At 36.1% G+C, this 15,605-nt stretch overlaps 2 protein-coding genes across 2 annotated transcripts; both read right to left on the bottom strand.

Moving 5' to 3' along the window:
• Positions 1–1,450: 1,450 nt before the first annotated feature.
• On the bottom strand, positions 1,451–5,390 carry LOC142335395 (short transient receptor potential channel 4-like). The gene is made up of 2 exons (XM_075383860.1): positions 3,838–5,390; positions 1,451–2,097 (listed from the first exon to the last, which is right to left on the bottom strand). Exons 1-2 carry the CDS (start codon positions 5,321–5,323, stop codon positions 1,715–1,717), a joined length of 1,869 nt encoding a protein of 622 aa, XP_075239975.1. The 5' UTR covers positions 5,324–5,390; the 3' UTR covers positions 1,451–1,714.
• A 141-nt stretch (positions 5,391–5,531) lies between these two features.
• On the bottom strand, positions 5,532–13,141 carry LOC142334956 (uncharacterized). Its single transcript, XM_075383284.1, has 2 exons — positions 12,803–13,141; positions 5,532–5,909 (listed from the first exon to the last, which is right to left on the bottom strand). Exons 1-2 carry the CDS (start codon positions 13,139–13,141, stop codon positions 5,532–5,534), a joined length of 717 nt encoding a protein of 238 aa, XP_075239399.1.
• Positions 13,142–15,605: the final 2,464 nt, after the last annotated feature.

A 15,605-nucleotide genomic window follows, 5' to 3' on the forward strand; every position in this document is an offset into this window, starting at 1 on the left:
TTTGAATTTTATAAAAAGAGTATAACCTTCAAAGCATTTTAAAAAATCACCTATAAAAACGAAAGTAAGAAACATCTTTTTTGGGATAGAAGGCAGATTTGATGTGTCATTAATGTAATTAAGTTGTATGCCAGAAACAAGGACAAGAATAAAGACAAGCATAATTGAAGAGTCAAGTAAATTTTTGAAATCAAAAATAAAGATAAAGAATTTTCATCTTTCATTGAGATCATTTGAGAGCTGTGAAAATAACTAAATGTTTTTCATAACAAATTTTCACAAAAAAATGGTCAATACTAAAAAAACTATTTTTCTTTTAAAAAACACATTTTGATGACGGCAGATCGAAATCCATTTTAAAAACAGGGTGCCATTAAGAGCCGCTACAAGAAGGAGTTCTATAGATTGATTTGGGTCTAATTAAAACTCATTCAACATGTGAATAATGACACAATGAGAAAAAAACAACACACAGAACAACAAATATTGGTAAAGTTCCTGGTTGCATTTTTTTAACGAATTTGTAAACAAAATTCATTGAAGTTCAAAAATATTTTTCCTTGATAGCATCCATGCATATTACAAAACTATTTTTAGCTTTAGAGACAATAAAAAAACTCAGATAAAAACAACGGGAACAGAAGTTATAACTGCGGTCGTTAAAAAAGAATGTTTGTTCAAATACAAATGTTTCACAAATTTTTCACTTATAGACAGCGTTAAAGCAAAGGAATGTTTCAATTTGATTTTTTAGTTCATTTTAAAACTCCAGTGTGACCAAACACTACTCTTATTTGGTTTCTCATTGACATCAGGAAGTCAAAAAACGTGTAAATAGATCAGTATAAAACATCATGACAAATACTGAAATGAAAACCTATCAAGATAATGAAAATATCCTTGCCATCAGCCCCAGAAAAGACATTAAGAGCCAGGCAGAAAAAAATTAAGTTATCACGTTTAGAGAAGAAAAAATCAATTAGGTGAATTTTGGATCATTATTGTTTTAAATTAGCAAAAAAACCGCAAAATTTTTATCCCAGAACTTTCTGTGATCTGTTTGAAGTAAAATATCTCCTATTTGTGATTTCAAATGTTGTATAAGAAAATTTTAGGTTCTCTAAAAGAAAAAGTACGCTAAAACGCTGATTTGGCTCCATTTTTCATTAAAATTGCAGAACGCTCACAATTTTGGCCGAAAAATCGGGACAAAATGACTTGAAAGCCTCGCTTTACTACAAAAACCAATAACACACTGATTAAAAATTTTTACAGAATTATACTTCTATAGAATTATACATTCGACAGTCTGTCTTGATGATATCACTCATGTCTTCGTACGTCAAATATATCGGTCAAAAATTGACTGAACAAACAAAACCCCCTTTGAGCATAAAGTTCCTCCCACTGCCCACCCTCCAATTATGTGGGGTCAGAACAATTAGTAAACTGAAAGAAAAGATTTCAACAATTTACAACTGGATTTTCATTCATTATTTACAGATTTCTTTTCGTGTTTAAAAAGATCCGAATGCAAAGAAGTTGGAGCATCATATTCTGAAATTGATTCTGCCTCACCGTCAGGGGATAAACTTGGCTCATTCTTCATAGTAATTAACTTCATGAAATATAACAACCCATAGAGTGTATTGGGGGTTATAAACAGTGGGGATTCCTAAAATCATAAGGTGAATCGAATTAAACTTTCGAAGTTTTATCTGATGAAACTGAATTTGGACTTCGTTTCACTGTTGAACTTGAGATTATTGCGCAAATTTCTCTGTTCAAAGTTCCTCGTAAATCGGTTCCTGTGCTCCGGAGCTGTCCGATTTAAGGGGTATGATTTCGCTATTTTCTTCTCTATCAATTCATCCGTTCTGTTCTGGATTGAACTGATTCCACTGTGAAGGGAGTTAAACTTTTCCTGAATTTTGCTCCCAAATTGATTCACAGTCTTTGCTTTGAGGTCTTGGCGACCTTTGGACAGCTTAGCTACTCGTAGATAACTCAGCTTCAACCTTTTAATCAAACGTCGCATTGTCGGAACCTGCAATAACTCCTCCTCCGACATCAATTTATATTCGGGCTCTCTGTGGGCTAAAAAAGGCAACAATTAAGGAACAGCCGTTTCACCTTCCCAATATAATTTTAATCAAATGCCTAAAAGATCTTTGATAGGTCGCGTATCACTTTATTGGTGCTCAGGCACAATTGAACATATAATTTTCAAGGAATAGGTTATGGTTTTAACGGCTTCAACACAGTTTTCTAGAAGAAGTTAATAGAATTTTTTCCAACTTTGTTTTTAATTGCCTTTCTTCATGAAATCGTATGACGATTTCTGAATTATATGAGGTCTCAATGGCTTATTATGGGGGAACGCATGAGCTTCTTTACTGAGTTTAGTTGTTAGTTGATGCTTTTATGACTTTAAATATAGTTTTTTCGAGAAATGAAAAAAGAATTTTTTTTCATCTTCTGTTTTTTTCGCCTATTTGTTACTTAGTTTCATTGATAACAGTTCACAAATGAGGTTGCTGGCATAGAAGGAAGAAACAGGGAACGTATCTTATGTTTTATGTGAACTCATTATTGTGTTAACGGCTTCGACGCTGCTTTTTAGGAAAAATAATTATGATGATTTATGTTTTTGTCTGTATTTGACTTTTTCTGTAATTGTAGGACATTTTCTGATCAATAAAGTTCTCAATGGCCCCATTTAGAGGAATAGTCAAAATTATTATTTCATTGCAATTTATTGCTTATGTTTTTCATGACCTTTGAACTAATCGCTTTCGAAAAATACAAACGCTGTTTTCTTCTCTACTTGATATCTAGTTCCATTAGTGAGTGGTCGCATATCAAATTATTGGCGTTTTTAGGTAAAAAAATTAAAATTTTTTTGAATTTTTTCTGAATCTGTTGTTTTTTTTTGTAGTCGAATGAAAAAAGCTTTAAAATGACAGGACCCAACGTCTTATCTTATGGAGTTATAAATGATCGTAATACAGCGTATTTAAAGATTTCAGTTCGTATCTAATGGGTTCCTTACTTGGGATCCAATTGTTTTCTTTTTAAAAAAATGAGCTAAGTTTTAAGTAAGCCGCATTTGTTGTTTTTTATCTACTTCTTACCGAATCTCATCAAGGACTGGTTCCATATTTTTTTAGTGATGAACAATGAACTAGTTTTTTTGTTTAGTTCAGGTTCTATCTGACGCTAATTAGACTTTGTTTTTAAGTTTTTTCTACAAACAGACATCGAGTTTCGGATGCTATTAATGTTTGTTGTTGTTGTTGTTTGATTTTGTTGTTTGTCTTGTCTCATATTCTTACAAATGGCAATTATCCGTGGCAGTTTTTGCTATCCCTTCCTCATTTGGTAGACAATTAAGCTGAAAATGTGGATGATCGGGGTGGGAACATTATGTGCGAACGCACATAACCGAGCCTCCTTGTTAATATATTGATTCTTAATATCTGGATTCCTATTTATCTCTGTGGAATTCAGCTCCTTTGAATTAGCAGAAAAGCAAAATAAAAACTGCTAATGAATGGATTTCATACGTCTAAAAGTTTTCAAATTTTTTGAGCGACCTTACTTAGGTAAAGTTCAATGGGCGCACTTATATTAAAATGCCTGAATTGAAACTATTAATTTTTTGTTACTAGAAAATTATAATTTATCTTGTAGATGGTTTTCTGATACCGGTGATGTTACAAGTTATAACTATGAGTACATTTTGGCATTAGCCATTTTTTTACTGACACCTGTTCTGTTATCAGTATTTATAGAACTTAGAAGGGTGGTGTTTTGTTGTTACCATCATATTCGTACCTTTATACCAGGCTGTGATCCTGTACAAGCTAGGAATAATGTTGAATGGCGGTGGCAGGGGATCTTCGCCGTGAATGAAGTGGAACATGAGAACTGCTCGGCGGAATTTGAACAATTTGCACTCTGTCTTGGAGGAGAAAATGACGGCAGATATCACCAGAGAAGTTATAATGTTGAGTCGAATAATGACAGTGAAGAACACATACGCCGAATAGAGTAAAGCAAGTGACCATTCTTGAGCATTCTCATATGAAGGGAAAATTCCAAGTATGTAAGCTGAGCCGTCGAACATGCCGAAGAAAAATGTGGCAAAAACTTCCAAAAACTCCTGATAACGAATTAATTCCTCAATACTGCCAGGAGCAAGGTTTGTAGGACAAGGAATCGTTACTGGCTCCACGTGGTAGTACGTCCCATTGGGAAACTTTTGGCAATTGCGGATATATGCGCGGTAAGTTCGCCAGATGATCCCGTTAGACCCAACTGAAAATGCGAGAGCAATGAAGAGGAAGAGAAGGAAGAATCTAAAGCTAACTTGGAAGGAGTCTGATAGGAGAACTTGCTGTCTGCCTACAAGTTGCATAACTCGAAGGAACTTGTACAACTTGAAGAGTAGAAGCAGAAGTCCGACTGCGCGGAGGGCGCTTGCTACTTGCAGCGGGTGAAAAGATTCCCCTGCAAACAGCTCTAGAGGCTTGTAGCCATGAATGAGAGTGAATGAATACTTCAATGCAACGCCATTGATAAAACAGACGTTGAGAAGAATGTTGAGCGTGTTGACCCAATCTGAGCTGTAGTCTATGAACCCATCCGACCAGATGGTCAAAGTCTCTTTGTAAAGGTTTCCGAAAATCCAAATGACAGTAATGCTATCTGACATATAATGTATTGTAGTATTGGTATGTGTCACTTTGTTAACTTCAGATCCTTGATTCCGTATATATGCTCCAAACAAATCTGGGTTTTGAAAGTTTGCTCTCTGCTCTGGGGTAAAATCTCCGTAATCACCCAGACATCTCGTCTCATTAAACACTAGAACACGTTGCAGACAGTTCCGCTTGCTCGCCAAGTCCGCATACTTATCCAGGAAAAATATGTCTGTTTGTATACTACTTGAAGTTACCATAACGCAAACAACCAGATATATTGTGGCTTGGACCATAAACCGCATAAATGGCATTTCCATCCAAGATTTCACAAACTTCCCGGTCGGAGTGTCGCTTGCCGGGAAGATCAAGTACAAAAAGAGCCAAATTGGTGTAAGAAAAATTAAAACAACGACATACAGAATCTTCTTAGCCATTATAGATTTTTCAAAGTCGACGAAGTTAACAGGGCCGTCATAGAACTTCTTTTTGAGGAGTTTTTGAACACTACCGTTGGCAACGTAGTCTACGTGGTTGTGTGTCATGGCGTATTTGAGTCGTTCGAAAAGATATCCAGGCACCACAAGTTGCTCCTCTTCTGTCGTCATTTGACTCAACATCAATTCCAACTCGTCGAAATTCTCACTGTACTTTATAAAGTTTGCTGCAAACAATTCGCAATCGTCCTTTATTAAGATTATTTCCGTTAATGCCCTGCCCCCTCATCTAACCACTTTGTGTAGAATTTTTTGTAGGGTTTCCACACGCACCCGATAATACATTTCCATGTACTGTGCTTTGCAAAAAAGTAGAGAAGGAGTTACACAATTATGAGTTATTATTACTAATTAAGTATTGGGCTGGGCATTGAGGGCAATAAAGGAATAATTCCTTTATTTTGAGAAGGTCATCTTTTGCAACGTCAATTAGTGCTGCAATTTCCTGACACTTCTCAGCGATTTTAAAAGCCACCATAACAGGGTCTTCGTTCATTATACACAAGTACACTGGTTTCGACAATGCTAGCAGTGTTTGATAGATTGCGTCAAATCGAATGATGTTGTTCATGTCTCCAGGGTCATATTCTGGAAGCTCCAGTGGTCTGGCTCCTCGGGCGAACAGGAATTTAAGCATGGACTCATTTTCCATGAGAGATGCCATCATGACAGGAGAAGTGCCAGGTCTGCATACAGTCCCCGCCAACACCTGGAAGAAACAACAAATTTAGAGAACAAAACTGAATAGCCAAAACATCCTATGACCGTTGAAAAAGGTGTGAATGTTTAATAAAGTATTTGGCTAGATATTCCATTCATCCAGTTGTCCGTTCATTTCGGACGTGACAGTAATAAGTACCCAAGTTGAGGTCCCAGAACAAAAACATTTCTGATAAGACCAATCTCCAGAGCACACATGTGCATTCGCGCTCGAAAAACATAGTCTGGATACCGCCAAAAAAAGTCTGAACAAATGTTTGATCAAAAGACATTTCGGTGAGAGACGGTCTGCTTAGAAGCAGCTTTGAGCTAAAAACAGTCTCTGAACAGAGGCTTTCTCGGGTCGGGTCGACAAAAGTTACATCGGAGTCAGATTCAAACGCATAAAAGTCTAAAGGTTACAGGAGCTTTCAAGAGCTCAGAAATCAGATCATAGGTGGTTTCAAGAGCACGACGCAATCCAGTCAGATTTTTCAATGAGAGCTCAAAGAGTATAGCTATGATTACGTGCACGGTACTTCTTATAGGCATGCTGATTTAATAAGACGGCTATATTGACGCAAAATAAAAAAACAAAACTGTATATATTGATCGCTTTCTTATAATGCTGTAAAATCATTTTTAAAAACCTATTTTCACTTGCTGTGGCTAAAACTGATATCCCAAAACGGTAAGCTGCACAGAAATTTAAAGCCTGTCTCAATTAATAAAAATTTGGTTATTTCTAAGAAGAGACGATTTCTGGTGTACATACAGTCCACGAAATGCTCAAACGAAAATCTCGACAGGAGCCTGAACAAAGGCCAATGTGGTAACAAGTCTCATCAGAGGTTATTATGGACTGGAGTATACTGACTAGAGAAAACTTTGGTGTAGCAGCGCCTTATTAGAGCTGACATTCGTGGGAGAAAACGTAATCGGAGGTTTTTAGGGTTTCGAACGATTTGATATTAGTCTGCGACCTCCAGTTGGACAGGTTAGTTCTGATTCTGGAACCCTGAAAAAAAAATGAAACACAATTATTCAAAATTAAGGAAAAGAGGGGGAAATGTTAAGTTTTCTTTTCTGTCAATGTTGTGGCGGTTTTTGACATGCTGGCTTGGCGTAGAGAAAAAATTCTTTTACTGAGAAACTTTTTTTCTAATTATTTGTCAAACATGAGTTCATAATTTGGTCCATTAAATCTCTTTTGATGTCACATTTGGTTCATCCTATTATTTTTCAATTTTTCCCATTACTTAATTTATCCGCAACATCATTACTTCATGTTGTTTATTTGCTGCTTTTCTGAAGTATTGTCTGTTCTTATTTTATACACTTGACTATCAATTCACGTAATCATTCTCTTTTGTACTGATTCTAACATATAGATGCTTAATTTTATTTTTTTAATTCCTTTCTGCGTTTTCACTCATGTAAATATAGTGATAGCAAGTTCGCTTGAAGAAGCTGGCTGAAAAAATTTGAACAGTTTAACAGCTAGTAACATGCACCGCAAAAAAGCGTAAAGTAAGCACTCATGACATGGCGCGGTTAGCAAACGCTTAGCAAACTCCTCTTAGAATTGACGCTTTTGGGACTAACCTACACGATCCCATTCATAGGTGGGAGAAATGGAGAACACATCTCACACTTGCTCTCTTGTCCAATTAAAACATCATCTTAGATACATTCCTTAGTCCAAATCCCTAAAAAGTTCAGCTGCCTTTGAAATTTTTTTATGATGACAAAATTCATTAATCTTTAGCTAGATCAGAACGCCAATTCAATGCTGAAAACGAACAAAAGATGATTAGGCAGAAAAAATGTAAGAGAATCGTTGAAGTAGAAATTCTATGTGAGGAAAAGAGTTGGGCGTTCGTGATCCAAACGTCAGGCTCATTACTATGCCTAAGTATCGGCATTTAAGGTAGAGATGTTTTTAACTACAACAGTTCACATATTTTTGTAGACAACCTCGTCACACTAGACTTGTGGAGAGTCGTAGACGAAGCAATGTTCCAACCTCAAATCATCACGCTTGACAAAAATGTACACTTAAACACCAAATAACTGAAAAATGAAACAATTGCGCATTTCTACGGGAGATTTGGGGGCTTTAGCAAAAAAGGGTGATTTTGAGGGTGATTTTGAGAACAACGAGGAAACGCTGATCAGAGACGGGTTGATAACAAATCTGATCAATCCCGACCTTCAAAAGGATCTTGTCAAAAATTATGGATTTTTGCAAAACACTAGATATGGCGATACCTATGGAAATAGGGATGAAGATTCAAGCAATGATTGACGCGCATAACAATACTATAGTTTCCACTAGCGTCAACGCCTTTAACTTTCAAACAAATTAATTAACATTAAAATGGATTTCAAAATTTTCATCCCAAAATCAGCCGCTTGTAATCTGGCATCAATCTCTAAATTGCGATCAAAATTGTGATCAACGTGATCCCTCGTCATAAAGAGCAATGCCTTTCAAGGGGCAAACAGTGCAACAATTGTGGATTACCAAACAATTTGGTCAAAGTGTAGTGGACGCCGCGATGACAAAAATCCATTTCGCATCGCAATAACAAAAGAAAAACATACAGTAGAACAGCAGTGTTCAGCTAAATTCTCCGTCATTATTGTGCTATTCCATTCCCATAACAATCCAAATGAATCACAGCAATTCTAATGACATCAGCTAGAACAAAAGCAGTGAACGGAAAAAATATAAACCTTGTATATGGCCATCACAATTGGAAATAGAGAAGTCAATTTGATTTGGGACTTCGGCAGTGCTTTTTTAATTATTTTGAAGATGTAACTTGTGACGCAAATTATGAAGAATTCAACAGAAGCGTCCTGGGTGGACAGTATTAACCAACCCCAATTACAGTTTTCTTCAATTGCGCTAACTGAATTTCTAGGACGGTTCCTTACATCAGTTTTGAGTTTCGGATTAAAAATCCGCTCACTGGACTCGCAATGAAATCAGAATATTAGCAAGCATTGATCTGGCCGGACCCTATTACGAAATTGCGGCTCGCCATTACCCAATTGCCCTCTCTCAGTCCTCATGAGGTTATATTGTCAATTAAAATGCGCATCGCAAAATGTTTTGCCAGGCCCATAAACCAAATTGTGCAATCAAAGACTCATATAGTCTTATAAAAACTTCATAAAAAACTCCTGCTCAAGCATCATGAAAAAAACGGATTGCGATTAAGATACCAAAAATTATAACAATGTATTACAAAAATTGTTCGAAGACGAACATATGGAAAAATGTTCTGATTGTTCCAATTAATTCTATGAACTTCTTTTATAGTAGTCACACTATCAGGCAGTGATCGGACAGTTTAAAAAGACCCAAACTCAAAATTTCTCAAGAAATTTTTAAAATTTATATATATATATATATATATATATATATATATACCGCGTACAACTTTTTGATGTTCTTGCAGATTCATTTTTTCAACCGATAGGTGATGCCGCGTCGCAAATGACTCTATACTTTGTAATCATAGATTTGACGTACGCGCAGAGCCAATTAAATTGGCAGCCTCAATAAGCCAAACAACGCAATTTCAACAGAATAAGTGGCCAAATTACAGTTAATTATTGCCTTGAAACTGGATTTTACGTGCTGACAGACATACCTGCAGAGCTTTGAAAAGCATCAGAATAAGTTTTGATTAGAATGAGAATTACATTCTGTTATGCGGATGATAATGCAATCTTAAGTAAAGGCACTGATTAAAAAAATCGGAAACACGTATTCGACTGTCTCAAAAATTTGGCCCGACTCTGCCAACATTTCGTCTACTTTACGGAAGTCCCAACAAATAATTTTGACGAAAATTCTTGATAAAAATTTCGTATAAAAACCGTACATCAAATGCACAGAGTGCCTAGAACAGCCACTATGAATTGCAAAATCACACCTACAAAAAGCACAGATTCAAGCTCAGTTGACTCCATTGAAATTTCCCAGTCGCACGTATGCATGCAAAAATTTAATGCTTCTCGCTGTGCAATTATCAGAATCAATGTGCACTTACAATTCAGATCATTTGAAACATTGTCGACTTTGAATCCCCATTACCTGCAAACAAATTAATCTCATTTCAAAAAACCACTCCAATAAACAAACCATGTAATTATTAGAAGCAATTCATACTTACAGATACATGCAATTATCAGATGCAGTTGACATTTACAATTCAGATATTTTGAAAAATGCCCAATTTGTATCGCAATTACCTGTAAACAAATTACTCTCATTTCAAAAAACCGCTCCAAATAATCATTTCAAACCACCTTCAAGGAAGCACCTTTTTGCGCGCCGCAATGTACTAGCTTAAAATTTGTTAATTTGGCGCCAATTAAATCATATTCCCTACATAAGTGCAAAAATCACCAACAACAAGTAAACTAAATGCTTTATGTGCAAAATCACACTACCGATCAGTTTTTTCTAACTGAAAAAGAAATCTTTAAAAGAACCAAAAACAAGGGCACATTTTGTAGAGCTTTGAACTAAGATCAAAAACTCTCAAGCACCATTCATGCATAATTCGCCGAGCATAATTTGTCAATAATTCGGCTTTTCGTCGACTCAATATACACCGCTCATTATGGTAGCCCAAGAAACCCGACGCAAGATGCAAAACTAAATAAGCCCTTATTTTGCTCCCGACCCAGATGAAAACCAAGACCGAATATAGGCAACAAATCCGTATATCTGCTGATTCCAGAATTACGCTCGTAAATTGTGTTGCCTTTGAATCGACGAAAAGGTAGCTATACCAAAAGTGGTGGCTGCGTGTTACCCTAATAGATGATCTCCACATCAGCCATCTGTGAACGTGAGACTAATATGCATGGCCACGCACTTCTTGTTGTCATATAGGAAACGGAACGTGTCGTAAAATTGGCCGAATGTTAACCTTGTATGGTAGAAATTTAAAATCAATTTTACCTGCTAAGAATTGTTTACCCCATAAAGTTAGTCACAACAAGAGCTTCAACTAGACTTTGAGGGACAGGTTTTGGATGTTAACGGTTATGTAAATCTAATTCCTTGTAACAAAAGATTTTTAAATTACCCAACTGCTGAATTGATTGATAAAACAAACGGTCCAAATGTAATAAAGCTTTTAGACATTTAAGTTTAAAAACATGGAGTTCACAAATCAATTTGAATTGACCAGGCAATATGTCTAAATGGTAATAAAGTAATTATTTTTGCTTGCGAAACAATGTTGATATTCTAGAAGATCCCCTCAATAATCACCGTAAAAATGGTTTAGTAGAACGTGTAATAAAAACTGTTAAACTTGTTCCATTAGAAAGAAACTTTATAATCTGTAGTTTATCAAAAACGCATAAACTGAGAAAAATAAAGAATTGGCCCTCTGACGCACTCTCTGTTAGCAAACCAAACACTCAGCTAAGCAATATAGGTACTACAACAAAAATGTCAGATTTGTCAAAATGAAAACGTAAATAATCACTTATTAGAGGAAGAGACAGTTACATCCTATTCTACGTTGCCAGATGATGAATAAACATCAAGATATCGTAGTGATATTTAAATGGAGAGAAGAATGTTGAGGGCCACTCGCGATGCAAACAACGCAGAAAAAAGCGACCAACATTGAATCAAAATTTCTTCCCAGAACAAATATTTGCCCCTCAATACCTCTCTTTGAAAAAATTTGGAATTAAAATTGGCCAGAGAAATAGAGAGATAAAACAATTTTGGAAACATTATAACAGGTGCTGGCCCCAGGTTTTACACTAATTAGCCCAACCACTCCAAAAGTCCGGGGTTTTGGAAAGCTGCTGGTGACAGTCAGCAAAAGTGACTTAGCAATTGAACAAGTGGCCTAAGGAAGACAAACAATAAACTCTTCCAGAGAACAAACAAGGGTACTCAAATGATTGAGAAACATTATGCAAGTTATAGCAAGCTAAAATTTTGTCTAATATTAGAGAAAAAGATGCGAAATTGCAAAAAAAAACAAAGAAAAAATAGGCTATTATGACCGGCCTCATATGGCTGGTTCTCATTATAGCCTCAAAAATAGGGTATTCTGACTGGTTCTCAATCAATTGAATGCCCATACTTGCCTAAAGACACCTCGCTTTGGCGTTATGTGCCCCTGAAATACAAAAACATTAGTTTTTTTTCTAGCTAACCGCAGTTCACGTTGTTCTTAAAAGCTTATTTTTTCATGACTGAATTCAATTATTTTTAAAATTCTCATAAGAGGTCATACTAGGTATTGTTTTTGGGCATAGGTTGTTTCTTTGCTTTCTTCGGGTCGTTTGTGGAATTCTTCCGGCTATGTTTTGTTTTTGCGGATTATGCATCAAATTTTGTAAAACATGGGATGCACAGATTTCGAAATAAGTGATATTTTGGTCAGGTCATTTTAAAATCGGGATCAACTCTCTTCAAAAGTGACTATCGCTCTCAGTCCACCCAAGAACACAATACAAGACGTTTCCAAAAGTTGTGAAGTTACGCCTATAATGTGGTTTTTAAATACCCTTAATAAATAATTCTTAGCCGAATTTCGATATACGGACCAGACATTTTTAATTTGCGTGATGAGTCTTATATTGGGCTCAATTTTATAATGCAATATTAGAAGAAAAGCAAAGTTTGGTAATCAGCGTGAGTGAATTTGGTCAAATATTGAAAACCGGTAGACGCTTGTTATGAATTTACATACGCTATTATATGTTGGTTGATCTATCGGGCAAAACTAATGAAGAACGTCATATGATCGATTATAATGATCAATTTTAAAATTAATCAATTTTTGAAAAAGAATAGAGTTTTTGCCGAAGACGTTTTTAAAAGTGCTATAGACGCTATTGCTATACCTTTCGACCAACGAGCTCCGGTTGACGTTTGATGAAGTAGTCAACACAGTCTTTGAAATCTACCTCAACTGCTATTGTCAATTCTTCTTTCACTTTGAAGTTGCGCTCGCCAACCAGAAACTGCACGACATCCAACTGGCCCAGTCGCACCGCGTTGCCAAGTAACGTGTACCCATGATGATCACGGAAGTGTAAATCGAACAGATTTTCCATTATTGACGCCTTCTGTATTAACTTTTCCAGTTCCTCTTTTGGATTACTGAATGGGGAACTGTGTCCGTTAATTATTATCAATATCCATATATTAGTGTCCGCTGCCTTGTACGAATTGTCACACATAAGAGGCGAGTAAAATTATTCGGATTTATACATGGGAGAGGGCATTTTAATTGGTTTATCTTCAGCTGTTGTCGTTGCCGGTAGCCGATCAACAGGACGACGTTTCAATTGGACGACACTACAGTCGGACACTTTGAGGCAGCTTAAATGGGAGAACACCATTGTGCCATCGAGGATTCTTTCTCAAGGTGGCATCAACAGGACTACAAATCAAATTCACGACACTGTATTTTGTTTCAACTGGACAACAAATGAATGCATTCTGAATGTTAATTCAGTTAAACATTGAAATTTTGAACATTTAATCCATAATGTAGCCACAATTATCCATAATGACTCGAGGGCCATGGCCTTGCCTCAGCGGCTCGTCGGACTTAATATGAATCTATCACAAACGAACGAGTGAACGCACCCCAATCTATCACAACTGGCCCATCAGGTAGAACCAAATTATCATTACACATTGAAATTTTGCATTTATTAATTTTTTCGTCGTCCATTTGAATCAAAATTTCGGCGTCGTCCATTTGAAACGTCGCCCCCTCACGGCAAACCTGCATTGCATAATTTCTTTGACGGTTATGGTTTCGGCACTATATTAAAAAAAAACAGGATACAAAGTAAATTTCTCAAAAAAGAGTTTGACTACCATTCTTTCTGCTTAGTTATCTTTGCGAGAACAAGAGATTTGTTCACACATAAGAAGTATCAACTTAGAAATGATGCTAAGAAACTCGATATGTCTGAATAACGTGAAAGAAAATTTCATATATCTAAAACGAATCCTATCAAAATCTCGCCGAGGCGGTTTTGGAACAAACCCACGGAAGCCCCTCGCCCAATTTTGGATGGAAAAATTCCTAAGGAAAAGGAAATATGCCCCCATTGACTGTAGAAGAGCTGCGCCTTTAGCTCATTTGTCCATGACTTTCACTTTTGGTTCTATTGGCATCTGCTTAGCTCATTTTAAGGTTAAAATTCAATAAGGCATGGTCCTATCGAGTTATAGAGGTAGAAACAGTTCCCTTGTGTATAAAGAGTCCAGCATCTGTTTCTCCAGGGCTCTCATCACCTCCTCTGGTTCTATGTCAGGTTCGGATGCTGGCCGGGCTGACTGCTTCTTCAGCACAGGTTTGGTCGCCATTAGGAATTAAACACTATTTTTGCAAACTGGTCAATAAAGCAATCAGCTCAAATTTTAAAAATTCAGAAACACTGCGCGCCAGTTTTCACCTATACAGATCTTTGTAACTTTTTCAACGACTTTATAATATAATTAAATTTTAATCGTTTACGGTTTTTCTACCAGTTGTCAGTATATTATTGCTGAATTATTGAATAATTTGTTTGCTATTGTAACTGATTAATTAATTTGCTGATAAAGAATAATGCTCAAAGGCCGAGTCAGTTGAAACTATGGTTTGTACAAAACGCCAAAAGTTTGAATGGGGCTTTAACCAATTTTCATATAAAGCGCAGGTGAGTGAGAAAATTAATCAAGCTCAGTTGTGAAATTGATAGTACTTGAAACTCACATGACAGAGCAATTAATTCTTCAACTGTTAAACTTATTTGCATCGTATTGCCGACCACGAACGTGTTTAAAAGGTTTTGCCGCATAAACCATAGGCGTTATTGTCATTGTCAAGTCAATTGCTTTACCTTTTTCATCGGTATGCATCGACACTTGAAAATTGTACTACTTTAATTAGAAAAATTAAGACCTAACACTCACCGAAAAGCATGCATTAAATAATAATAGAAGAGATAGTTTTTTAGGTTTTTGTGTATTCATATTCATTAAAGGCTATTTCCATGGCCGAATTGGAAAACTTGAATACTGGATATCACTAACCAAAATGGCTTTTATATAGCTCTTAATTGCGTTAATCTCAAACTCTTCGAAATTTTTTCAGTCCACTTAGATGGCAATAACTGCTCAGAGGCGGCACAAAGAAATGTGAAAGAAATCCAATTTAAAAAGCTCGGTCTCTACGATTGTATAACGAACATCGCTTTCTAACCCAAGTAAATTCGCTCACATATTAGTGCTTTGTTAAAAAATGACAACAGTACGTACTGCTTACAGGCACTGAACAGCAAAAACGCAAAAATTTTATATCCCAGTCTACGTATTAGGGGGAGGAGCAACATACTCAGCTGTTTTCTTGTTAAGTAAATTTCGGCCGATCAATATGTTCATCACAGAAAACTGTAGATGATATCACGAGAAAACCTTTTAGGTGAGGAAAATTAATTGCACTGTTGCTGTTATTTTTTGTCAAATTTATTGGACGGTTTGACCAAATTTGCTAAATTTTATGCTCTTTTCGGTCAAAATAATAAACAAAAACTTAATGAAAACCAAAATTGTTTGAAAAAACATTGAACAGATCAAAAAAAGAACGGTGCTTGACTGCTGTCCAAACCCTTCCGTTTGTTTAGACAACTAGCGAAGAACCAA

The sequence above is a fragment of the Convolutriloba macropyga genome, chromosome 2 (genome assembly GCF_964194025.1).
Source record: "Convolutriloba macropyga chromosome 2, txConMacr16.3, whole genome shotgun sequence".
Taxonomy (NCBI): domain Eukaryota; kingdom Metazoa; phylum Xenacoelomorpha; order Acoela; family Convolutidae; genus Convolutriloba; species Convolutriloba macropyga.